At 38.5% G+C, this 26,465-nt stretch overlaps 5 protein-coding genes across 9 annotated transcripts in view; 1 reads left to right on the top strand and 4 right to left on the bottom strand.

The window, feature by feature from the left end:
- chchd3b (coiled-coil-helix-coiled-coil-helix domain containing 3b) overlaps window positions 1-232 on the bottom strand; it is a 6,726-nt gene extending 6,494 nt beyond the window's left edge. For both annotated transcript variants that reach the window (XM_079253428.1, XM_079253429.1), the window contains exon 1: window positions 71-232. In XM_079253428.1, the coding sequence (XP_079109554.1) occupies window positions 71-145 (75 nt within the window). In that variant the 5' untranslated portion in view covers window positions 146-232. The remainder of the gene's footprint in view (window positions 1-70) is intronic.
- Window positions 233-492: 260 nt separating this feature from the next.
- slc35b4 (solute carrier family 35 member B4) lies at window positions 493-5,417 on the bottom strand. Its single transcript, XM_079253557.1, has 10 exons — window positions 5,225-5,417; window positions 4,474-4,587; window positions 4,274-4,376; window positions 4,135-4,184; window positions 3,975-4,056; window positions 3,827-3,887; window positions 3,601-3,710; window positions 2,883-2,958; window positions 2,708-2,783; window positions 493-2,552 (listed from the first exon to the last, which is right to left on the bottom strand). The coding sequence occupies exons 1-10, from the start codon at window positions 5,299-5,301 to the stop codon at window positions 2,309-2,311; spliced, it is 993 nt and encodes a 330-aa protein (XP_079109683.1). The 5' UTR covers window positions 5,302-5,417; the 3' UTR covers window positions 493-2,308.
- A 1,250-nt stretch (window positions 5,418-6,667) lies between these two features.
- Window positions 6,668-8,974, top strand: golt1bb (golgi transport 1Bb). 2 transcript variants are annotated; one of them, XM_079253632.1, is made up of 5 exons: window positions 6,668-6,804; window positions 7,125-7,216; window positions 7,311-7,489; window positions 7,570-7,651; window positions 8,536-8,974. In XM_079253632.1, exons 1-5 carry the CDS (start codon window positions 6,780-6,782, stop codon window positions 8,572-8,574), a joined length of 417 nt encoding a protein of 138 aa, XP_079109758.1. In that variant the 5' UTR covers window positions 6,668-6,779; the 3' UTR covers window positions 8,575-8,974. The 2 variants fall into 2 exon arrangements, with proteins under 2 accessions (XP_079109758.1, XP_079109757.1); XM_079253631.1 differs by lacking the exon at window positions 8,536-8,974 and having other exon boundaries at window positions 7,570-8,086.
- A 3,881-nt stretch (window positions 8,975-12,855) lies between these two features.
- On the bottom strand, window positions 12,856-18,499 carry ldhbb (lactate dehydrogenase Bb; the record flags this gene model as incomplete). Of its 3 annotated transcripts, none has more annotated exons than XM_079253568.1 (8): window positions 12,856-13,023; window positions 13,556-13,679; window positions 14,446-14,563; window positions 14,715-14,888; window positions 14,994-15,167; window positions 17,383-17,500; window positions 17,946-18,082; window positions 18,424-18,499. In XM_079253568.1, the coding sequence occupies 8 exons, from the start codon at window positions 18,497-18,499 to the stop codon at window positions 12,856-12,858; spliced, it is 1,089 nt and encodes a 362-aa protein (XP_079109694.1). The 3 variants fall into 3 exon arrangements, with proteins under 3 accessions (XP_079109694.1, XP_079109695.1, XP_079109696.1); XM_079253569.1 differs by having other exon boundaries at window positions 17,946-18,075; window positions 18,441-18,499; XM_079253570.1 differs by lacking the exons at window positions 14,994-15,167; window positions 18,424-18,499 and having other exon boundaries at window positions 17,946-18,005.
- A 2,928-nt stretch (window positions 18,500-21,427) lies between these two features.
- tmpob (thymopoietin b) lies at window positions 21,428-26,213 on the bottom strand. The gene is made up of 6 exons (XM_079253520.1): window positions 25,616-26,213; window positions 25,299-25,416; window positions 24,149-24,304; window positions 23,830-23,939; window positions 23,644-23,744; window positions 21,428-23,447 (listed from the first exon to the last, which is right to left on the bottom strand). Exons 1-6 carry the CDS (start codon window positions 25,847-25,849, stop codon window positions 23,063-23,065), a joined length of 1,104 nt encoding a protein of 367 aa, XP_079109646.1. The 5' UTR covers window positions 25,850-26,213; the 3' UTR covers window positions 21,428-23,062.
- Between the last annotated feature and the right edge of the window lie 252 nt (window positions 26,214-26,465).

Below are 26,465 nucleotides of genomic sequence, written 5' to 3'. Positions count from 1 at the left end.
ACTCTGCAGCAATGTGCCTGTGGTGTAACTGCGTGCAGACACCTTTAGTTTCCACATTTCTTCTACTCACCCGAATGCCCTTCACAAAAGTAATTCCTCCGCCTTCGTCCTCCTCAGAGAAATGACTCGGGCTGTTTCCCCCCATCCAGTCCCGCTACTGCTGCTTCAACCAGGAGTTCAACACGCAACAAATTAATTTGTATCCACACTGCATGAACGACGCGTGAAATCAACCCCTCAAAGCTGCAAAAAAAAAAAAAAAAAAAAAAAACGCGCCCCGCCCACCTCCGCGTTCGAACAACATCACCGCCCATTGGATGGATCTGAGCAACATGTCCGTGGATTGGTCCACAGAGCTTGACTTTGCAAGTACATGTTGTTCCAGCATTATTTATGGCTAAACCTTGCTGTTCCCATCATACCAACAAAGTAGGAATTCAATAACATTAAAAAAAAAAAAAAACTTTATTCTTGTAGACACAGAGTGAAAGATTTATAGTTGACAAGTTCTGGTCAAGAAACCTGAGACAACATGACAAGGACACAGTGACTATGTAATCAGTATAAATAAACTTTGTATAGTTTGGCTCCGGCTGCAACTCAAACAGAAATGGCTCCTTCTTATTCAGCATTAAATTACTGGATGTATTTCTACTTACGATGCTTCACGTGAAACAAATTATATAAAAACTGTTTAGATATTTTCGCCAAGATCAAAGACAAGAAAGACAAAAAACCAAAATGTTGCCTACTTTAAATTTTAATTTTACTGAAGTATTAAAGTTAACAAATTGTAAGGCTGTTTAGTTTTGTATTTTCCTTCTTGTCAGCTAATCCCCTGAAAAGACCAAAACAAACAAATGTATTTCACTATCAAATATGAAAGGTAGCAAAATCTCAGCCTACAGCTAATCATAAAGCACCGGTGCAAATATTTCAGTTTAACCTGACAGTTAATTTTATCCCAAAGCAAATCAGTTCTTAGACATAAAAAATGCTTCAACAAAATGAATGAAAAGGTTTGGACCACTATTTCTTTAAATCTGCAGGTATAGTCAGTCAAAAGTAAGTTGGATACATGGAGCAGCAGCTAATGGTCATAAACTAACTGAACTGGTTGTAGATGAATGATAAACATGTGGAAAAAAATAACTTAACAGAATAATTAAAAACAAATTACTACAATTCACAAGTTATTTAAATTATACAGAAATTGTAATTGAACACAATTTGTCCAATAGTGAAACAAAAACCTATACATTTTTATTTTAGCTGCATTTTCCAAAGATGCTGAGACACTACAACGAGCAACAAAATGTGCCATTTTCAAAACTGTAGCAACCTAATACATGATTCTTGTGCTTTACTTATGACTAGTCTATTTATAATTCTATTTACTCTGCATTTCAGCTCTTTGGAAAGCGGGTAGCAGCTCCGAAAATTAGTTTTAAAAAAGAAAGATGACAGTTTAAGCTGAATACATGATTACATTTGAAATTACATGGCAAAATTGTGGGTTGCTGTTCAAAGATTGATTGTACCGAGAGCACTTTAAAGTCAGGGATTGAAACTCTATGACAGTTGTGAGAGGGAAAAACAGTAAAGTGTGGGACGAAAAATTAAAAGACTGGGCTGAAAGATGCAGTAAATCTCTTGTTGACATGACTTACAGAGGTTTTCTATTTGATCTGTTATCCTGGCTTATTTTACCGAATAATGTTATAAATGTAGCTGCTTAAAGATCTATGCCTTAGTTGTGTGCGAGAGTGAGGGGTCCCTTAAATAAAGCTGAATTATAAATTGACATGTATCATCATAAAAATCTGGGACAGCATAGCTCCTATAGTTTATGTGCAAGATGTGGCTTTATATTCTCAATATGCGAGCTCTACAAACTCAAGAGCTGCCCAGCTACACATCAGACAGCTGAGAAAGGTTGAACTTTATTTTAACTCCCGGTATGGTTTGAGTGACAACCAGGCCAGGACCTGAGATCATTTTCAGCTCACATACAAGATTGAAATACTATTCAGACCATTTTGTACCCATCTGCAAAACTACATTAAAGTTCCATGTTAGTTTTGGTCTTTTTTTGGGATCTGTTGACCACAAAAAAAAAAAAGTCAAATGCCACTAAGTTCTTCTTTTAAAATGTTGTGTTGCATTTGTGAGGGGTTGACTTAAGACAAGTGGTCAAGTATTAAAACAAAATGGCTTTAAACATAAAACCACTGCAGAAATGTTTAAAACAATATCACAGTCCAACAAGGTGGCAGATTTCCTGGCCAACCAACCAGTGTCAGCTTCATCACTTTGCCTTCTTCTCCTTGGATCCTTGCAAAGCGGTCTGCAAGCTGCTCCACACCTCCGTGTACAGCAGAGTACCTACAAACACCACAGCTGTGCCCAACCAGTGCCAGGCAGTAAAGGGGTTTTGGAAGTAAATGATGGAGAAAATGAGGCTGAGGAACTTTCTAAGAGTCACGACCAGGGTGACGGTCAGTGAAGCACACTCTGTGGTGAGGATGAACACACCACGAATGCACACATACCTGAAGGAATGGTTAAAGTTTGCAACAAGATTCAGTAGAAAATGGACAAACTATTATTATGGACAAATTATTATTATTATTATTATTATTATTATTATTATTATTAATCAATTTAAGCAATTTTGAAAAAAAGACTGATATATTGGACAGGATACTGTGTGATAACGTTGATAAGCAGGTAGACCCACATTATTGGCATGGTTATTCCAACTACAGGGAGGAGTACAGGAGCTGTAAGAAAATAACACAAACAAGCAGAAAAGGAGGTTAACATGTATGATCAACAAACACCACAAACAAGAGTTTCCCTGAATAACTGCTGGGACATACTGCTCTGATTGAAGTAGATGCAGTGCTTGTAGATGTCTGTGGAGAGAAGCAGAAAGCCTGGGAGAGGAAGGCAGTGCTGCAAAGACATGAACAGATTTTTCTGACTCGATCAACCTGCATTAGAGGAATGTAAAATGCAATGAAACTATACAGAAAAATTAAAAAAAAACAAACAAACAACCCTTTATTATAATTGGGCTGCACAGAGGCGTATTGGTTAGCACTGTGGCCTTAAAACAAGAAGCTCGCTGGTTCGATCCTCAGCTGTGGGACTCTAATGATGGCCTTTCTATGTGGAGTTTGCATGTTCTCCCTATGCATGGTACTCTGGCTTCCTTCCACCGTCCACAGACATGCGTGTTAGGCTAATTGGTTAATATAAAATGTCCCTAGGAGTGAGTATGAGTTGAAAGGTTGTTTGTCTCTCAGTGTTATCCCTGGGGCAGACTGACGACCAGTCCAGGGTGTACCCTGCCTCTTGGCCAAAGATTTCTGGGATCAAACTAAGCAGAACAAACAATGAATGATTAATTATTTTATGTTGGTCTTTGCCAACTTTGTTGTATTCAGGTCTTTACAACACCTATAATGCTTTTAATGTTGTTTTATGTAAAGCACTTTGAAAGGTTTTGTTCATGACATTTGCTATACAAATAAACATGCCTTGCCTATAACTCAGGTGAGATTACAAGGATGTTTGAGCGAGAGGAAAACTCACATTATAGAACTGAGCCTCCTTGGAGTGTTTGCCGTACTGCTTATACAATGTCTCCTGGAAAATGCCCATCCTCGCAGACATCATCAGTGCAAAGGTCAACATGGCAATACCTGAATGTTTAGAGCCCCGTAATAAATTACACATTAGAATAACAGCATCAAGTTCATTAGCTACTACCAACTAGTTCTACTATTCATGAATTCACTGTCTTAGCATCATTTCTTACCAATAAGCCAGTGCATAAAAGCATAAAAGCCTTGGTCATCTGACCCTTCGTTGGATACATTCTGCAGAAACAAACCAGTAGTGTGTCACTGTTTTTCAAAAGTTGAATGAATAATTTGTTTGATTGCAAAGCTCATCAGAAAACTCACCACTTGTTTGGCAGACATGATAGTGCAGATGAAAATTCCTATTGAAACTAAAACTATAGAAAGATATTTGCTGGCTGAATACCTGGAGAGAGAAAGAGTGACATGCAATCAACATGAAGTGCACTGAACGAGTTGTAAAACATGCATGAGGAAAGGTTACCGCTTCTTTAGGATGATTATTCCAAGGATCATGTTTGCAATTAGGGATCCCTGTGGAAAAGCAAGACAATGGTTCAAGCACAAAGGCTAGAATAAGGTGGGGCAAATGATGTTCAGTGAGAAAAAGATGCAACACCTACTGATCTGAAGATCATGTGTAATGGCATGGCGATGTTGAAGTTGAGAGCATAGTTGTTAATGACGCTCACAGTGAAGAACATTGTCACCATGATAACATAGTTACTGGAAAAAAGAAAAGAAGATTCAAACATTGATCAAGTTTCAGCTTTCAGTCTCTCCTGAAACGGAAAAGTTAAACTGAAGCTATTTATTTCTTCACCTGACAGGGATGGTTGGTTTCTTCCTCCCGAAGTTCGTTTCAAAGATGAAACCTTCTAAGGCGATGAACACAAACTGAGCGAAGGTGACTATGTTGCCGCATCCTGGAAACTCTCTGAAATATAAAACAGGTTACAGTTATGATGAAGCAAGAAGCCACACAACTTTATGTTGAGTAAAGCCCTGACTTTAAGCTTGAAAAAGACTAGTTTATGACTACATGGGCTACATATGATCAGTTAATTGAAAGTCTGGTCAGTTGTAAGAATAAAGAGCATTTATAAAGTCATACTGAATACACATTTCACTTCTCTTGGAACTGTATTTGGTTTCTAATTCATGGCTAACAGGTCTGCATATATACTCTCTCTGCAGATCATTTTTAATTGTCATAAAAATCACAACTGAAAAAGAGACTGCATAAAAGGGATTTTATTAATGAACCTTTAAAAACCCTGAACTCTGTTCATAGACTTTGCAGGAGGTTGCATTTTCAGAGAAAGACAAGTGATTATAAGAACCACACTGATGTGATGAATTAAGACGTGCAGATCTCATCCCTCACAATGGAAATGACTGTTAAATGGTGCAGACTGTAAATATACGAAAACATGCAGCTGAAATCAGTACGTGACTGAGAAAAGTAAAACATTTCTACAAGGCTGAGTCAAAATGGTCAAAACAGAAATGTGCTGCATTCATGGAAACCTTTGAGTCCAAGACTCCATTGAAAGTCTAAGTTTATCACTGACCTCGCAAGCAGCTCCAGAGATACCACATTGCTACAACATCCGACAAAAACCAGGACAATGGCAAACACAGTCCCCATGATAGTTCACAGCCCCACTAACTCGACAGAAAACACGTCACTAAAGAGCCACTGAGTGGTGCATATTTAAAAATGAGCCGCGGTTCGTGTTTCGGAGGAGGTCTTCTCTCTTTCCGCAAAGTCCTGTTTTAGTTGAACACGTCGGAGTCTGAGATTTTGCTCTTCCTGTTTCCCTAACCTCGTGGGAGTTGTAGTTCTGAACAAGACACCACAGAACATAATACACGATGTACTTCACATTTTATTAACTAATAACAAAACAACTAAAAATTTATTTACAAATTGAATATGAAAAATGTTTATAAATAACATTATGAAGTGTTCAATATAAAAAAAAAACGACGATTTAATTCGCTAAAAACACAATCACTGCGCAATTCTGAAGCACGGACACGTCTGAACAGCCGTGCAGGCGTCACTAAATATTTATAGAGAAATAGAGATGTTACTCTGATTGAATTTCTAGATACCATAAACAAAGAACTTAATTCACTTTATTTAGTCCTGTGGAGCCACAGGTAGTAGTGGTAGTAGAACATACAAGTGGAGGTAAAAGCATATACAATGTATGCAGTTAAAGAAAAACAACAACAACAAAAAAAAACCTCCTGACTCTTGTTGTTGAGTTGTATGGAAAAAAGGGCAGTTTTGTTTTGGAACAGCAACTTAACCTGACATAACACAAGATGACAAAATGTACCTTATCAGAATCAGACAAACTTTACTGATTCTACTTTGAGAAATATCAGCTTATTTCAGCAGTAAAAAGTGGGGCTACACAGTTTTGAATGTTTAAAATAAATAAATAAATAAATAAAAAAGTTTTGCGTCATTTATCTAATACTATATTGAACAATTGCTGAAACTTATGTGAAAATGTAATTCTGAGACAGTAGCATGTATTAAAATACAGTAATAAAGTAACATAGATTGAGGGACAACTGAGACTGTGATTTACTTGACTTGTACACATTAGAAGGTGAACTTTGATTATTAAAATAGTTCATTTTGACTGACAATTGTTAATGGTGACTTAATAAAAATCTTTTCTTAAACGTGTTAAATGTATTGGCGAAATGTTTATTCTGTATCTCCTCTGGTAAAAGTTGAAATAGGTTGCAGCCCCCTGTGGCCCTGAATTAGAAAAAAAGTCAGATATAGAAAATGATGGATGGATGGATATTAAAAGTGTTTCTTTACTCTGTAAAAGTAATAAAAAAAAACAAAAAAACAGAAAAGTTACAGACATCATACAACGTGCTTGAGCTAAAACATCTGTTACATATACGATCTTTGTTAGGTTGCGTGACTACGTGGTGGGCTAGACGTAGTGACGTAAGGAACCGCTAGCTTTGCCTGTGCCGGTGGCGCCGCTGTCGTAGTAGCAACAGTTTAGTTACCTTGCCACTTTAATTATTTGTAAGTTTAAACCGTTAGGACCTTTGCACGAGTTGATAAAATATACAGCAGCGGTCAAAATGATTTCTCTCACGGATTCTCAAAGTAAGCGGTGTTTTTGCTTTCTGCTGGTTCTTCGTAGCATCAGACCCAGTTTAGCTGAATGTACGAGGCTAACAGCTCAATCATGATTGGCTGACAGCATCTTTACGTCATAGTCAAGTATTTCTGATGAAATAAATCTTCATTTTTTTGTATTTACAATATGTAGGGTCAAGAAACAAAAATTAAAATGGATTAGTATTTCAGTTAATACTACCTTCCTTGTTTTATTCTGTATTCCGTCTTTAATGATCTGTTGACAACTGTGAATAATGTGAGGAATCACATAAATCTAATAACTAATTTGTTCTTAATCGCTTCAGAAATTGGGATGGGGCTGACAGGGTTTGGTGTGTTTTTCCTGTTCTTTGGGATGATGCTGTTTTTTGATAAAGCTCTGCTCGCCATTGGAAATGTGAGTCCATAGCAAATGCAGTCGTGACACAGTTTAAATTTTTCACGTGGTCTGAAATCTGCTAAACATTTGGTGTTTTCTCTTGTTCTTGTAGATCCTGTTTGTGTCAGGTCTGTCCTTTGTCATCGGCCTGGAGCGCACATTCAGATTCTTCTTCCAAAGACACAAAGCAAAAGCCACAGGCTTTTTCCTGGGGGGAATCTTTGTGGTTTTGATCGGCTGGCCGATCATTGGAGTCATTCTAGAGATCTATGGTTTCTTCCTCTTATTCAGGTTAACTCAAAGGGATGGAAAGGAGCATTTTGTCATTAGCAATAGTCTTTGTCTAATCTCCTTGTGCTCTCTGTTAACAGGGGATTCTTCCCGGTGGCAGTCGGGTTCATCCGACGCATACCTGTGCTGGGATCTTTGCTTAGCTTACCTGGGATCAGTGCAGTAAGTCATATGACAATAAGTGAGCCATACACTGAAAAACCATCAGCTATCTGTGGAGATTCTTAGTTATTCAGGTCATGGTGATTCAAAATATATTTATGTAATAGAAATGCACCAAAATCTAGGGAACGCAATCCACAAAAAGCCAAACGTGCCTTAAATGAGCCCAATGTAAAAGTGTTTAAGCATTAGTTTAAGCACTCTTTTGCAGATCACGCCATACATTACTGAAAGGGAAAGCAATTTTTTTTTTTTAATGCTGACAATTCATTCATTCATTATCCAAACTGCTTAGTCCGAATAAGGGTCACAGAGGAGCTGGAGCCTATCCCAGCAGTCTTTGGGCAAGAGGAGGGGTACACCCTGGACAGATCGCCGGTCCATTGCAGGGCCAACACGAAGAGACAAACAACCACTCACGTTCACACACACACTATTGGCAATTTAGAGTAACCAATTAACCTAACATGCATGTCTTTGAATGGTGGGAGGAACCATACCCGGAGAGAACCCATGCATACATGAAGACAACATGCAGACTCCACACAGAAAGGCCACTGTTCAAGCCTCCCCCCAGTCGAGGATAGAACCAGCAACCTTATGCATTGTTTTCTGTGGTTCAATCCTTGAAGTCCAAGAAAACCTTTCCAACATGTCAATATGTTCCTTCTGCTTTCTACTCAGCTGTATGGGGAGATCTCCAGCCCATAACAGCCTAAAATGAAGTACACGTTTAAGCAGAAACTGCAGAACCAGCCTGCAATTCATTTTGGAAACATTTTCTAGAAACCCTTTGGTGTTCATGTGTGAAAACTGTTTGACTTTATATGAACCATATAAAGAGAATTACTTAAACACTACCCTGTTTTCTTGCTTTCTTTCAGCTGGTGGACAAAATCGGCGAGAGCAACACTATGGTATAACACAAAGCTGCTAATGCAACAGAGGACAATTCCAGTATTTGTATGGCTTCTAATGGTGACTGTATATTTTGATCATTGCCACTCCTCTGCTGTCAATCTGAACATTATTCTGCACAAAAGAGACAAGTGTATCTGTGGACATTCCACTAATATTGAGTTTCTTCTATTCAGCAAGAAACAGCTTCTGTCATGGGACAAACATACAACAACTTTTTCTTTTCCTTGTTTTCTATCACTCCTCTGTAATATTTTTTAACTGGATACTTGGGGGCACCCGACTAACTGAGAGGTGCTGTATGCCTTCAGCAGTATCCAGTTCTCCAAATTGTGTGCCTGAGAGCAGATTTTTAAAGGTTTATATATGATGTGTTACTGGATTTTTAAACTGAATTAAATAAAATTGAGCTTAATGTAACAGAAATGTGAAATTTGAAACATGAAAGGGTCCAGTCATTTGTCAAAGAGATGTTTTACTGTAACTTTTTTAAGTGCATACTTGAAATAAAAATGTGTCTTTTATATATTGTAGAGGCTGTAAAGACCATTTATGTCTCCAGGATCATTTATTACTGTATGAATAACTGTGTAGTCAGGAGGAGTATTGATTTGGTATATATTTCTTACTGCTTTCAGATACAAAGATTTTTACTTTACATCGAACGCTACCTTTACATCGAACTCTTAAGTTTTAAAATGAGTGAGGCATCAGAGCTTCATAATCTCAGTGTTACTATTTATACACAGTATGAATGCACAGATCTCCCTGGCCACTGTCAGATTTTATTTTATTTATTTTTGCACAAGTTTTTTGTTTTCACACTGACTGCAGCTTGATGAATATTCTCATGCAAATAGGTTAGAATTTAAGCATTCAACATCTAAAAACACATAAATGGATTGCAGATGATTTGTCTCATTATTAATAACCTGTGTGTGAATCCATGATGGATCCAACAGGGTAGATTTAATCTGAAGCAAATATCCTCATTATGCTACCACATGGTATTTCTGCTGGTTTTTTAAGGATAATTTTCCTAAACCTCTTTGGCTAACCTTTCATGCCTTTCCAAATAGACTTTTTCCAGTGGGTAAAACAAACAAACAAACAAAAACAACTTCAGAAATACTGCTATTTATGAATGTGTTACTTTCTCAAACAACACTAGAACTGTCATAAAGCTTCAATGAGATGTTTTCTCTTGATCTAGTTTTGAGACTGATCTTATTTGTCTGCCATGGGCTGACAGCAATTGCTTCTCTTAAATCATTGTTGATGTTTTTGCTCCTTGGCTCCATCTGATTCACAGCACCTGGCTGCCACTTACCCTGGAGGAAGCAGTAACAGGCGATCACTTCTTCTGCAGAAACACAGGAACTTCCCCGGTAATAATACCACTACTTGGCCCTGGAGCGAGTAAAGCTGAAATTTACTGTTCAATGCACCTCTGATGGTGAACTCATGAGTTGGTTTAAGACAGATACCGCAGCTTTTATGGGTAAATTTCTCAGGTAATTGGCAAGAAACATAAAAAATCTCTAAATGCAACATTAACCGCTCATTAATGAAGTTAAGAAACCTTTATGGATTCCACCTCAAGTCTTTTATCTTTATCTAACAACCTGCTGGCTGTATGTTCACCTGATGATGTAAGTGTTGTTTATCAGTTCCTGAATATCCCAGTAAACTTAATAACAAGACCTCATAATGTTTGATCTTGTAATAGTAACTGGGATCATGCAGCTTTTTATGGAAAACCTCACACACTCCGGCCCCCTGCAGGTGTCAGCACCCACACACTCACTGATTCGCTGTCATCACATGAGACTCATTCATAAAGTCTCACCACTGTCGTCATCTTTTGGTGACCCGGTGAAAATATCCTCAGAAGTTCAACGTTCTCTATCTGTCTTTAATTAATGTGCACTGACAGCTTTAACAGCACCTGTCACACTGTCAGCTGGAGTCTGAGGTGTGATGTTATTAAATGACCTATCAGCCGCATCACCAAAGATCTATAATAAGCCCATTTATTGTTTTCTTTAGAAGACCAAGCGCTTACCACTGATTAAACAGGCAGCAACCCACAGGAGAGCAACGAGGAGCATCAGTAAGATTTATGATTTTATAACCATTATCATTATCATTAAGAATTATTAGTGTTGTTTGTTACCTTGAAATTTAATTCTGGTGCTTAAAAAGGGAAACAGAGAACTCTACTCATTTTGGCTTGGTGGATTTATATCTAGTAGTTATAATGCAAAAACAGCTATACTTATTTTTCTATATTTATTTTTTGGGTAGGTCTACTTTTTAAAAAATATATATTTGTTTTTTTTTAGAGTTCAGCAATGTCTCTAAAAGTCACACTGCTTGTGATGGTATTCGTATCAGAGTGTTGGACTGCCCAACAGGTGAGTGCAAGATTAATTTCTCTGTATATTTCATGTCTAGAAACAGGTATTCAACATAAAACTGGATTTTCTGCTTTTGCAGAGAAGAAACTGGACTCCTCAAGCAATTTTATACCTGAAAGGAGCACGTAAGAACATATTTACAGCTGCAAAGATTGAGGCTGTCCTGTTAAATCTAGATAAAACATTGTTGAATGTTTGTTGCAGAGGGACATCGCTCAGTGGTGGAGCGCAGCACCAGAGAAGATGCAGACACTTTACATTTAGGTATGTAAAGTGTGATGAAATATGCTTAACGTGTCTTGCTGCGGAAAACATGTAGCTGTGGTTAGACTGCTTAAAGCTACATTGAATAGCTCCTGAAACCTTATGAATGACTGTATTATTATATATTTAATGTGCTGGACTGCACATTTGTTTGTCTAGTACCGTATTGGTGTAAAACAGTATTTAAGAACTCGATGATATGAATATGACCCTTATATATGTATTTAACATAGTTAAAGATGATAACAACACATTTTATCATTGAACAATGAGCTTGATGATGGTCTTACAAACTTTAAATCTATCTTCTCCTCACAGTTTTCTGTTTGAATTTTCTTTTGTTCCATGCATTGGTTATCCATTTTGCTTCCTTCCCCAGTGAATTACAACCAGATCAGTGATGGACGTGGATCATCTTTGGCTTCATTAATTCTTTTGGAGCTCCTGCAGCGTGCTGTGGAAGGAGGTAAACCATTGACATGACCACCACTCCACCTGAACACTGCCTACTGTATTTTGTTTTTAAAATGATTTACTTCCTCAGGTGGACTTAAACCAGATAACCACCTCGACTATCAAGAGCTGGATTGAAACCATTTGTGAAGTCTACCCAGTAACAAAAACATAATTTCTTTTTCTTTTCTAATGTGGCTGGTGCAATTTCCCGCTTGCTTTTTAAAAAATTTATTTATTTATTTTATTTTTTTACAGTAGACGTTTACGTCTTGAATGGGTTTACAAGTAATTTGTTCTGTAAAAATGAAATATGTTATCTGGAAGCTGTTTTTTTTTTTTTTTTTTTAAACTGTGAACTATATGTGAATAAACTGAATTGCCTCCACATGGTGTTCCTTGTGTAATGTTTAAGATATTTTCTGTGACTTGTATTTATCAAGTAATTAAATAATGAAGCTTTAAGAACTAATGACACTCATTTAGACAGTTCAGTAATTAACACCAATATTCAATCATACATCTTCACACTTTCTTCCATGACGTCACTGAAGGAGTCATGTCAGGGTCAGAAGAGGCAGCTGATATTTGGAGAAAGTGAAGTTTTTATCTGGTTTTTCACTCGGGATGAAGGGAGAAAATTAATCAGGAGCTTTCACACCATTTTATGTCCCTTATTTTAATGTTAATCTTAAGCTTTTGGTTCAGACTGTTGGGACACCTGGAGCTCCGCAGATCCTCTTCAGTGACAGCTGGTGGATGTTACCAATCTATGCCTGCAAAAACATTTCAGAACATATTTTCTGTATACTCCTGAATAATGGAAACTAGCAAACACCAGCAAACTTAATTTATTTTGCATCAAAGCAACATAAGTGACACTCGGCCTCAAACTGAAACACAGTTAAAGACGAATGAATCAGAGAGTCTCATCCAGTTTACGTCACCTTTGGTCTCTTCAGCAGTTACAAGTGTACAAACCAACACCTACAGCTAAATCTGATGGGATGAAACTCCCACACAGTAAATCTATAGAGGGCAGTGTGTTGAAAGTGCAGAAGCTTTTTGGGTTTGGTGACAGCAGAGTGATGAAACTCTTAAGAGACCGGCAGTCAGGAAGATGCAGCTATGTTGTCCCCTGGTGGTCAGTTAGAGATCCTGCAGGTCCTTCTGGATGCCCCACAGCGTGTTGGCACTAGTATGCAGCTGGGCCACCTCATCATCCGTCAGGGTCATGTTGACCACACTCGCCACGCCTCCATTGTTCAACACGCAGGGCAGACTGAGGTACACCTCATCACCGATCCCATACATGTCCTGTTGATGAATAACCATGTCAGGATGTAGATACAGAAAAAAAAAAAAAAAAAAAAAATGACTAGAGCAGAAGATCTGCAAAATGTCAGGCTTTTATTACAGCTTTTTAAAATAACATAGTTGAAGGGAAAATACAACCATTTCTGTACCAAATATTTAACAGTGTGAGACATGAAAAATGCATAAAAAAACAATTTATCACAACTAAAGATCTTCCCCAATAGCAACAAGCCAAAGAAGGATGTAAAATAGCATGTGCATTTCCTTGAGTTATTCCAGTCTAGAGACATTAATGCTCACTGTACCGTTTTACAATAACAACAAAAGCTCAATGTGAGTGTTTTGTGTCCAGTGTGAAAGGAGCCTCAGGGAAGATATTAAATTATGCATTTTCAGGCTTTTCTTAAAAAAGCCATTTTAAAAAAGCATATGGTAAGGTATATTTCAGTTCCACAACTCCACTGCCAAACTGTTTTTTTGGATTTATCTGCATGAATGAATGAATGAATGTGCACATGCGGTTATATTGTACCTTCACCATGGTGGAGACGGGATGAATCCTGTTCATGTTTCGCATGAGGCTCTCTGTCAGGTCCGCCACACTCAGACCGATGGCCCAGTTGGTGTAACCCTTCAGTTTGATCACCTCGTAGGCACTGAGAGACACAACACACAGCTAATATACTAAATCCCAGACTTGTCTGGTGACTCAATTCTAACTGTATAAAAGCAGAGACTAAAGGCAGCACAAATAAACTAATCATCCTTAATTGTATATTTTATAACAATAAAACTTGAATTGCTGCATTTGTTGTTGTTATTAATTGGTTTTAGGAATACAATAAAATTTTGTTTGTGGAGAGAAAATTGCTGTCAGTTTTAGCCAATAAACTGGTTGGTTATGGAGTATTGTTCGCTGATGTAGACACCTATATTCCTAAAGCAAATGCTACCATCAGTTTTGACATTGTGCACATGGAAGTCGGAGCAGTGCCAAAGTAATGAGGGACAGTCTGGAACTGTGAAAACTTTACAACTAGTTGGAACCCAGAAAACAAGGGTTAATTGTGCATGACTATGTTCACAACGCCTGCTGTGTAACCTCAACTGCCTGTTTTGTTGGTGTACCGTGACAACAACCAGCTGCTATGTTGCCACAATTACTCTCAGGCTATGAAACTGAGGTATGAAATGGAGCCTGTGCCAGTTTTTCAGGTCGGGCCAGCTGGCCAATCGAAGGGGAGCCTTAAAGAGATCTAAAATAGAATATGTGAGATAGTGTAATAAGAGCTGCACCAGATATATGTCATATAACAAAGATTATGTGTTTTTTATACACTAAAGTGTATTTTAATAGCACATGAAATAACACTATGAACTTGTAAAAAAGCAGGTTATAGACTCTTAAGGGACCTTGCCTACCTGTCCACAACCATTTTGTGGGTCTCTTTCCAGTTCTCTTCATCAGAGTCAGTGCCAATATCGGGGTTTAATGTCTGCAGGTTGACTCCAGCTACGTTTGTTCCACTCCATACAGGTACTATAAAACACCCAAGTTGAAACCATCAACTTTTATACAAACATCATAAACATCCCACGGTTACAACACCCACCATAATGTGATCAGAAGACATATGACAGCTAAAGTAAGTTTAGAACACCAGCATCTGCTTAAATTTGGCAGTCCTCACCGCTTGTGTCTCCATGTTCACCAAGGATCCATCCATTGAAACTGCTGGGGTGGATCCCCAGTTTGTCGGCCATTAGAAAGCGAAAGCGTGCAGAGTCTAAGTTGGTGCCACTGCCAATGACACGGTGCTTGGGAAGGCCGCTGAGTTTCCAGGTCACGTAGGTCAAAATGTCAACTAATAAGGGAAGATATCATCAGCATTACAAGATAAACACTTCACATCTTTACCTGTGAGAGACACGCAGTGTGTTGTAATACTGTCAATTTTGACTTACAGTACCTGGGTTGGAAACAACGATAATGATACAGTCAGGGCTGTATCTGACAACCTGTGGGATGATGTGCTTGAAGATGTTGACGTTTCTCTGGACAAGGTTCAGTCTACTCTCCCCTTCCTGCTGACGGACTCCAGCGGTCACCACAACGATGCGGGAATTAGCTGTAACTGAGTAGTCTGACGAGAGAAAGAGAAGACAGTATGTCGACCAAAATGGAAAAAAAAGAAAGTTTTTTTTTTTGTTTTCTTTTACACTTTCTGGTTCTAATATATTATTGTTTACTGATAAATTGATATACAACTCATTCTAGAGATTGTGTTGTCATGCTGGAAAAAAAACAACTAAATCTTCATGCAACTAATCCTAAACTGGTTTGACAGACCATAAAGGAGTATAGTAGCTGAATCAGGTGTATTGCAGCGGGTGCACTTGGAAAACCTGCAGGACACCGGTCCTCGAAGACCAGGATTGGGGATTCCCGCCATAGAGTATCATCTGGCCATAATTGGACTTCAAGGTACCACAAAGTACTACCTCAAGGTACTGTGGAAGGAGACCTTGGGGAAGGCCAAGAACACACTGGAGGGATTATATCTCTCAGATGGCCATCAACCCGTGTTGAGCTGGCAAATTTGTCTGGGAAGAGGGAAGTATGGACTTCCTTGTTTAGACAACTGCATCTGTGACCCGACCCCGAATAAAGGGCACAAAATGAATGGATGGTACTATTTTCATGGCTCGGAAGGTACATTTTAATTCTCATTTATTTTCTATACTGCTTACTACAATTCAGGCTTGGGGAAGCTGGGGCCTATCCCACCAATTAGCAGGGAAGAGGTAGGGTACACCCTGGACAGGTCGCCAATCCATCGGAGGGTCTATATATCCACTGTTTCTTCTAAATGTTTGGGCAAAATATTAGGAGAGAGTCCTAAGGAAAAGAAATTTCTTTTAAGCTTAACTCATAAATTTAAAGACGTTACAGTTCCCTTTTGTAATCAATGCAGATTTGAACATTTAGATGTTTAAATGTCCTGCCTAGATCACTGGTTCCAATCCTTTTTTCCTCGAGGACCCCCTTTATAGAAATACTAAAAGGCTGTGGACCCCCTCCTCCACCCTGTGCTGAATCCATGCTTGGTTTTATGCTTTCATTAACAAGACTCTCTCCATAAATGCAGTATTCTGGCTGAGTCCTGTCCTTTGAAAAATGAACAACATATAGCCTTACCCATTTCTTAAAAAAAAAAAATAGGAGCAAATAATTTGTTCTGTGGTGTTTTCCCAGATGTGTTTTATTAATTAAATATTAAAACAATGTTACCACAAGCGAGGTAAAGTACTCCGCTACTGTTGCTCCACCAGCTCACTGACTCACTACACCGCAGAACATGGACAAAAACTGATTGGATGCACAAGTTGTGGCATTATAAGTGGCTTTTTATGTTTTTGCTTTTTTTCTACTAAGGATAGACATGTTATTATATTGCACAGCAGATTTTAATAACTCTCATATATTAACTTTGGGATCTGGTTGAAAAAGTGTTGGTTTTACAGGCTGCCAAAATGTTCAAGGTTTCATGTGAACAAAACATCCACTTGGTCAGACACACTTCAGCTTATCTCTTTGTGGCCATTGTCTTAATTTATAGTCACAATGGCAATAAATAGTTAGCATTGTGAAGCCCTTGTGCTCTTTGGGGGACCCACAAGGAGGCATCCAAGACCCTGGTTAGGAATCACTCGTCCAGATGGAAAAAATGTTGTAAATACGAATTTGTGCGTTTTGTCTGTGTGTGTGTGTGTGTGTGTGTGTGTGTGTGTGTTTTAAAAAACTTTTCTTCACATTACTTTCAATTTTTTGGGCTGGCTGTTACTCAGACTGCCTCTCATGGACTAACAGGCATGTAAATATGTACTATAACACAAAAGCATTATTTCTCCTTTGTCTGTGGTAGGAGACACACACTTTTCTACTGTTAAATTAGGGTACAAGATGGTCACCAGAGGTGTAATACTGATCCTTATAAGGTACAAATAACACTGTTGGGGGCACAATGGCAGCAGTCTCTGGGGGAACCTACCACAGTGACATGTGGTACCCCAAAATGTACAATTGTGCCCTTTTATCTGATTGTACACAAGTAGCATTACAGTCAAACAGCATGCCATCACTGCATGGCAACTAACAACAACTTCAACCTGTTCTAATATACAGACTCTCACTTTCACATCCCCCTTGATGCCAAACTTCTCTGTTAGCTCAGAAGTGCTACAACTTTATGAACCCAAAAACACTGACTAGTGAAGTACGACGAACGTGCACCATAACGGGCTCATATAAACTGTTTTCAAACTGAATTTCTTGCTATATTTGAGACATAAACTTACCTTTAGATGCAACTATTTTGGGGGTTTTGAGGAAGAGGCTGCCATGCTGCAAGTCCATCATCTCTCCTTTTAACTTGTCTTCTACCACATCCACAAGGGCCAGTTCATCAGCCAGCTCCTGCAACACATCAGCGGCCATCACAACACTTCAGCTGGTGCTGGAGAGACATAACTCCTTTCTTTACTTACAGGATTTCAAGCTGTTTAATCTAAAATTCCAGTGTGGTAAATTTAATCTATTCTAATGGCAGAAATGCAACATAATATTCTCAACTATTTCTCATAGTCATATTGGAATAAACAGTCATCGGCAAAGACAACAGGTTACTAGCCCTGCCTGTCCACTATATTGAAACAGTAACCCAGATGACTCACAAACATGTCAAGTTGACAAGTTTCCTTCTTAACAATTCCGTCTTGACATGGACAGAGAGGGGATAACAGAGTTCAGATGCCAAGAGAGCAGTAATCCGGTGTCAGTCTGGGAAGATCCTGCGTATTACCCCATACTGTGAGAACAGCAGGCTGAGTGGTAATCTAAGTATAAACATTAGGACTCTTACCCTCAGCAGGATACTGATGGCACAGGCCATGCCAACCTGGCCCACACCCACAACTGTCACTTTATTCCTGGGCGGTTCTGGAGGACCACTGAACAGTGGGGTGATCAACTTCTGCAGGATTGAAGCCATTCTCAGTGCTGAAGAGTGTAAATGAAAGGAGGCAGGAAATAGTGGATCTAGTCAGATTATATGAAGGTTATCAATAAAGGGACAATAGTCAGTTGGTACACATGTCACACAAACAAAACAGAAGCAACATCTTCTGCAGCCTAACATATTCAAACCTCATAAATACTGCAGTCCGTCAAAGCATAGTGGGATTAAAAATTAAGTCTGGCATTCGTCCCACCAGCACTCATGACAGAAAGAGTTTTTAAAACATCTGAATCTAGCACACCTAAAAATCACAGTGACTGCACGCCATCCCACACACTATCACCTCGCAGAGATCACCTTGAAACGACATGCAGCCAGACACAAAAACAGCAGCAATACTTGCTTTGGTCGGCGAAGCTCCGTGCTGCAAGGTATAAATACCACCATGTAATCAGCATGGCAAACTGAGTGGATACCTAAGATGTGTTTCCCACAGAGCTGCGTAACCCCTGCATCCACAACACCTCACAGAGTCACTGCAATCCACTGAGTCCAGCCAGGTATCCGGTCAGCTGCTGCAGTAGCACAGAGCACATGTGACTCAGGGCCGACGGAGGAGCAGTGAGCTGCTCAGAGCTCGACTCCTCTCCTCTCCTCTCCCTCCTTCCTCCTCCCCTAATGGAGGACGAAGAACTATAATCGTATGTCCAACTTGACTGACTGACTGCAGACGGTTAAAGGAGTTACTGTAATCCCTTAACTCTGCTCCCATCTGCTGCACCTGCACTACAAATAAACATCAACTCTGGGTGTCATAGCAAGCTGATTTCTATTTACAACTTTAAACAATTCCTTATATTAAAACATCCACCATATTATTTTAATGGTAGTATGAAGAAAATCTGCATAACACTTAAAAAAGTATAAAACACCACTATATTGTCCACTTTGTAAATACTTCTCAACACATGCAGTTGACTTTCATGCTGCAGCAAAGATACCTACTGTACATAATGAACTCATCTCTAATGTGAAATACTGGGCTGTAAAACGTAATGAAGAAATTGTCCATTCATTATCCTCAAGTGAAACTGGATTACCAACAAAGCATGTAAACAATAGCAGGGATGGAGTTGGCTTAGCACCAAGGTCAGTCAGGAGGGACAGCAGTTTACACTGGTTGTCTACATTCAAGCTGGTACTTAAATAAAGAAACTTTCCTGTGTGTATTTATGCTAAAATTATGTGTAATGAACTTATCATATGTGTTTATGTTATATGTTTTATCTTGTGATAAACATATTAAGTTTATCATATGTGAATTGACCCACTTATAGACCATTGCGCCACTGTAAATGCCTTTTATCATTCTGATGAAGCTAAGATAATGACGTAATGAGCCACACACCTCAACATAAATTACCTGAAGTAACCTTTAAATTTTAGAAAAGGTTTCCCCATATGCACAGAAAAAGTAATCTAAGACATTTAGTAATTGTAACCAAAGGTAATCATTGTAAAGAGTACACATTCACAGGGATATTATAGTTGTTAAGCTGATATTTATCTTCTTTGTAATTATTACCAGACCAAATTAACTTTTGTGGTCCAAGGTAAAAAAAACAAAACAAATGCATGTATGTATGCTACATACATGTATGTGGTGCTATTAATGTATTGGACTTAAGCACATCATTTTCTAATTCTTATCACAATAAAGTATCATACAATCATCCTGATGGTGATGCCGAGGACATTCTGGAGATACGCAGACAAAGCTATCAAAGTCCAACATCGCCCACTTTTAGGTTTGGATGAACTAAATTAAAATGGGACTTACACTTCTCTACAATTCAATTGCATGAGCACAAGTGGTTATAGAGACTCTCAAGAGGAAAATACAAAAACAAAGCTGAGCATCTTCTACTATCAACACAAATCAAAATGACAATTTTACTTTTATATCCAAAAATGACCTCAGTATCACATGAACTATTCCAAGAATGAATAAAATAAAAATGAAGTATATCTATGACTGCTGCTGCCAGATTTTTCAAACCTCTCTACACATGAAAACATGGCTGTTCACCTGCTGTCTTGAGGCTCCGGCTACTTTAAGTATAACTGCTTGTTCTTTCTCCAAAGCTACAGAGGGACTCAGGAGTGGCGTGTTACTATCTGCATGCTCCTCTTCCTGCTGCGCTGTCAGCCTGCAGCCTACTGGATTTAATTAACTAAGCCTCTCCATCCCCTTTAAAGTCTCAGTTTGGCATTGAACGGGTCACCTCAGTCAGCTGCTTCCATATATATTTCTTGCTAAATCCGTTGCTTTGTTTTTTTGTTCCTTAAACAGATGTTTTATCCAATTCTTCCAAATCTTTTTCAAAGAAAAGTTATTAATCAAATATAGAACTGCAAGTGTGGACAATGAAAATGACTCAAACTCATCCCAGTGCAGCACCAGGGGCCTCCCAGTTGCATTAGAAGAGGTGACTTTCAGTTGATTTTGGCAGAAATATTAAGAAAAGGATGTTTGGTTGCTGAGCCCTTAACTCTGACTTAAACCAGACAATCTTGAGGACATTTTGTCATACAGCGCTGAACCAGCAGAGGGACACAAAATCACATTAAGAGCATCATCAACAGCAGAAGGCGGCAATGGAGGATTCAGTGTCATTTGTCATCAAGGGGCAGTTAATGCTTGAGATTCTCAACCTCAAACTAAATGAATGACTATTTGTATTATGTCATTTTGTCAAAAGCTTGGTATGATACCACCAGACAGGAATTCATCCTGCTGCACAGACATCAGCGGCCTGAAAGGCATTATGTGCTCAAGTTGTTTGTAGTAAGTCTTGAAGATGTTAAAGACTTGTTGAAATTTGGCTTAAAACTTATTCAAGCTGCTGACTGTGACCTCAAAACTGGCAGATTCTTATGAAGAAAGCAAATCAGGAAAGCTTGGAGGAAATCTAATTACAATCGTCACAAATATTCACTTAAGACTGAAGGATCAGCTGACTGGAATTTAGCTGTCAGAGGACAAGGTGACCTAAAAAGCTCAGTCACTCACTGATTCCTATGACAACTGTAAAATGTCACATAAATGTTTAAGAGTATGAATGCGATTTTTTTTTTTTTTAAACTCAAAAACAGCTGATTCAGACATGTAAGCCTCCATTTGAAGGGCTGTAAGATACCACCACAAGGACTGTGGTTTTTCTTGTATGAAAAATCCCAGCTTTTTGTTTTCTCGTACCTCAAAGAATGTGGTTCCTAAAGAGTTTATGGCACAAATATTATATAGTTATGATAAATTGGCTGCATCGAAAACAGGTCCAGAAGCTGGCTTTTAAGAATGCAAGAAAGGAAAATATGATGACAACCAAGTTTATTTTATGATACACAGCCTACAATATCATAAATAAACAGATTAAAAATCCTTACCCACATAACCCCTGTCATCTCTGTCCATTGTGGGAGAGCTGCCTGATGAATCACTTGGATTAAGTCAGCAAAATTCAGATTAAGATACAGTATTAGTTGCATGTATTACATATTGCTTTGAAATGTTATCTTAAAATGTGCTATAAAAAGTTGAACACCACTTTAGAAAAATATCAAAATTGAAAGAAAACCCGCTCAAAACTCTCTCCAACCCGTCGCCGCCACCAGTGAAATGTATCCTCTCTTCTAACAGGTAACCAACCTGACTCAGAGAAGCCTACTTGATGTAATTTTGCCCAGGCAGATGTATCATAATGTTAAAAATAAACTGGGTTATTGTTTCACAATGATTTACATTCTCTCAGTCTTCTCTGCAGATCTTCCATGTCTGGACGTATGCAGTCCATGAGGTGGGCTATGTGGGTGCACTGCAACAGCCAGTCCCATATTGAGGACTGAAGGATCAGAAATCTTACAAAAAAAAAGCCCAAAACACATTCAAATAAAAGGAAAAGCACAACAGAGCACTAAAAACCAGCGCATGTAAACTCAAATGGGCATACTGGTAAGGATGGATAAATTAAATGAAGATCAAATGTTAAATGCTGTAATTTTAGTTACCTCTAAGGGCTTCTTCTCAAATACATGATGACTAATCAACAGTAAACATCTCTTTCACTTGTGATGTTCTGTCTGCAAACTGAAAACAACGTCAAAGTTTTCTACCCTTAATTCACTGTCACTTAAAGATTTAATTGCATTTTAATTAATAATTTCAGAGCTCCATGTGAGTTTATCTGAGCAGTGATTGGCCACTGGAAAAGAGAAAAAAGATTCCGCTAAAAAGATTTTTAAAAAAAACAAACAAAAAAAAACAAACCAAAAAAACGGCTGATTTTCCTCATGCAGTGATGTATCCTGATTACACCACGTGTCGCCTCCCACCACAGACCACATTAAAAAAAAAAGGTTTGAACCGAATCAACCTGAGCACCATAGAAATATTGAATCACTATAGCTACCTCTAGAGCTACAAAGCAAATTTCGAAGTCTATGTGGAAACTTGGACATATTTCAGTATTAGTATTAGTAGAAGCGCTGCTTTGTGCGTAAATAAGAAATAAACGGGAGGGCACTAAGTGCTAACAAGTGTCCAGGCACTTCACCATCAGAAAAGCACCTGTCACAGAGCTTTAGATAAAACTACAGTATGACTGTTATAAACTACAACCATGCACGGAATAACTGGCCTCTTCTTTTCTGCACTCATTTCTACATATGAGGGTTAATACACACAAAGACACAAACAATTCACAGATTAAAATCAACATTAAAATGAGTCTCTTTTGACTGCCACATAAAAGGATGATTCGGAAGCAACTGTCTGGGGATATTTCCCTCATAGTCAGAGGTAAGCTCGAGTCAGGCAAACAAAATGTTTACCATTCCTCTTAAATCTGTGTCCTTCGTCAAAATATGTAGGAAAAGAAGATGTGATCCCTGTTTACTGCTGGGGTTGTGGTGTGCTGTGGCAAGGAGGTGGTGTGGGCATGGCGAGGGACTGCTGAGGGTCTTTAATTGTCGGTACTCTTTGTGGCGTTGCTGCTACCCATGCCCAGGTAGGTGGTTGCTGTTTCCATAGCGCTTTGGAGTGGGACAATCACGCTGTCCAGGAGATCTTTAAGGGCATTGATCTGATCAGAATCCAGATTCTGGTAGACGTAGTAGAGCGAACCGCCCACCACAACAAGAAGCAGGAGCTTGAGCAACACTGACAGAAAGCCTCGTCGGACAGGTGCTTTGCTTGAGTAGACGGAGCTGCTCGGTCTGGATATTGACTCAGAGTAAATGCGGCTTTCGGTCTGGACGTTGTGCTGCACGTGGGACTCATCCAACCAGTATTCACTTGGTTTTATGGGTCGACCAGCGGCGCCTCTAATTGGACGTCTGCATGTTGCGCTGATGGGGCAAAAAAAAAAAGAAAAAAAAAAAAAGGAAATTATATCTTTTATTATTATAATATCTATATATCTATCCATCCATCCATATATATATATATATATATATGCACAAAAATGGCACTACAGCTTTAAATTTACAAATGTACAAATTATGTGTGAGTATCTGTTAAATAAAGAGACAGTTCAAATGTTACCTGATGCCTGAGGGTGTGCTTATTTCATTGGCAAGGATATCTTCAACCACACTCTCACTGGTCTTTTTGGGGGTCTCCTCTATAACAATCTCCTCCACTACCTGCATATGTAATACAAAAAATGTTTTGAAAAGCTCAAACTGAACTCCAGTTACCTAGATTAGTGAATGGTAAGATGCATTTCACCTTGGTTTGCCGTCTGCTGCTGGTCCGGACAGTGACAGGAGCTTTCCCTCTGCTTCTCACCGGCTTCTCTACCACAGGAACTGGCTCTGGTTCAGGGGCAGCAATCTCTTCTAAAACACAACCCGCCCCCAAGAAATCACCAACACACACAAAAAAAAACAAAACAGTTATCGTCAACACTACTGAGGATCATGGCGATATCACTTTGTAAGAGCTTCATGCCACTAATTTGTACTGACTGCAAGAAACATACTAAAATATATAGGTAATTTATCCTGCAAGTGAGGTAAATACCCAGAGAAATGTGATGAGAACTCACCATCCTCTTTGTCACTGTACTGGTCAGAATTTGTGTTGCCGTTTTGGTTACTGTCTGCCTTGGGGATAGTTGTGACATCTGAAGGAGCTTCAGGTTCAGCTGCAGGCTCATCCATAATCTTCTGCAGCTTCTTCTCGTATACTTTACGAGTGGAGGCTAAAAGTACAAATATAGGGGCAGAGAGCACATTTTTTTGGTCAGTTTATTTGTTTAAGTATTTCAGGATCCATTCTCTTTTTTAATGGAAATAGGTCCGTTTCTTTAGTTTGTTCTTTATTGCATACGTAAAGTATTACCTTAACATGGACAGGATCTGCATCTTATAGCAGCCTCAAATGAAACTGCTTGTATGCAAAATGTTGGCATGCTAAGAGTGGCAACTTCATTGCAAAAGATTACCAACAATTTAGAAGATGTAAAGAAAAAAAGAAAAAGAAAATGTACGCTTTGGACATAAACATACAGTGCCAGTCAAAACACATTTACCCATTCATTTAGAGTGAATCGATTTGCCCAAACTTTTGAGTGTTACTTCAAAACTAACTGTGCTCCATAGTTCAGGAGGAAAAAAAAAAGTCACATGTGAATATGTATAAACTGATTTTACACCATAATCTCAGGATTCATATATCATGCAAATTTACTAATTTAATTACTCACACAAGAATGGATACATTGTTAGCAAAACTTAGATGCTGTTGCAAAGTCACACAGATGATGCATTTCTCAAAACAGTCAATTGTCTAAACTGCTTCTGTTTTTTTTATTATTAACTCAGCTCAACAAGCACCTCTGCAGAAATGTGACTAAATAACAAAAGGCTTCAAACCTAAAAATTAATGTGTTTATGGCATCAAGAAATTCTATTGATACATATTCTCAAAATGAATCTTTCACTCCCCATGTCTCACCAAATAAAAAATTAAAAGAAATTAAAAAAATATATATTTTAAATTAAATAAAAATATATTAATACTGGATTGAATTAATATAATATAATATAATACAATATAATACCACTAAATTAAAAAAATAAAATCAAATAAAAGCTATAAGTTAAAAAAATAACTACTGAATTGGGGTTTGCTGTTGTAAACTTTTGTGTTCATGTTTTTATTGACTAGTCCCAAAAGACCACCAGGGAACTCACCGACAATGGGTCCCGAATCCACACCATGCTTTGCCAGCTGTTGTTTTAAATCTTCATCTGTGAGATCTGTCACCTCCACTTCCTCTGTGCGAGGCTTATCTGTCTTTTTGGTAGCTTTCTGTAAAAGATAAAACAAACAAACAAACAAAAAAAAAAAAAAAAAAAAACCAAAAAAAAAAAAAAACAAAACCAAAAAACCATCACGATGATGACGAGAAAAGAAAAATTAAAACTTCAGTTCAAACAGACGCTTGCTGGAAGATGTAACACAATTTGTCGACATTTTACAATAAATGTGGATTAGAAATAAAACCTACTCTTCCAGAGCGACTTTTGTTGGATACAACGGGGACAGGTAACTCCTCATCGCTGGAGAAAGTGTCTGCAGGCGGACTCCTCTTGTTGTTGAGGATGGTGAGGTTTTTGAGATACAGCTGCACGTACACTTCTTTCTTGTGATCTCCGCTGGGAAGAGCCACATTGTTTGCTGCAAGCTCGTTCTTCAGCTTATCTTTCGTGAGAACTGACGGATCTTCGAGGAATTCTGCCATTTTAACTTTTTTCTATATGAAAGCAAAACTGCACTCTTTGCTGCTCTGAGCTGACGGGAATAAGCTAGTTAAGAGAACAGCTACAAAAAACAACAACAACACCGGGAGGAAGGTGAGCGAACAGCGCTGTTGTCAAAAAGAAGTGGCGCCTTCCCGCTGCCTAACAAGCTAACAGCACAGACGCGGTTTATCTAAATATGCGAAAAGTTCTGCTTGTTAGCCTCAGAACAAGACTGTTTACAGCTGCTATTTATTTTTCGGAAACGGATACACGCATGTGGTGAACATGAAACCCGTGAAAAAATTAACAACCACTTGGTAAAGATTGACTAAATTAGCTTAGCTTCAAACCGGTCCACTTGCCTCTGTCTGTCCGCGGTCGCGCAACAAGGCCACGAAACTAGCTGCTTCGCCATTGGGTGGAAGAGTTTAGTAAGTCGCACTCTGATTGGCTTGCTATGAATGGAAAACTGGCAAGTAGCCGCCACAAAGGAACCGGAGGTTGTGTGTTTTATACAACCGCTTTACATCAATTCTGTCTAAGATAATTATACATTTTTTCGCTTATTGTAAAAGGCTGAATTGTAATGTTAAGACAACAAATGAGAGTTAAGTT

The sequence above is a fragment of the Telmatherina bonti genome (assembly GCF_933228915.1).
Source record: "Telmatherina bonti genome assembly, chromosome: 2".
Classification (NCBI taxonomy): Eukaryota; Metazoa; Chordata; class Actinopteri; order Atheriniformes; family Telmatherinidae; genus Telmatherina; species Telmatherina bonti.
This window is presented reverse-complemented; position numbering and strand designations above follow the sequence as displayed.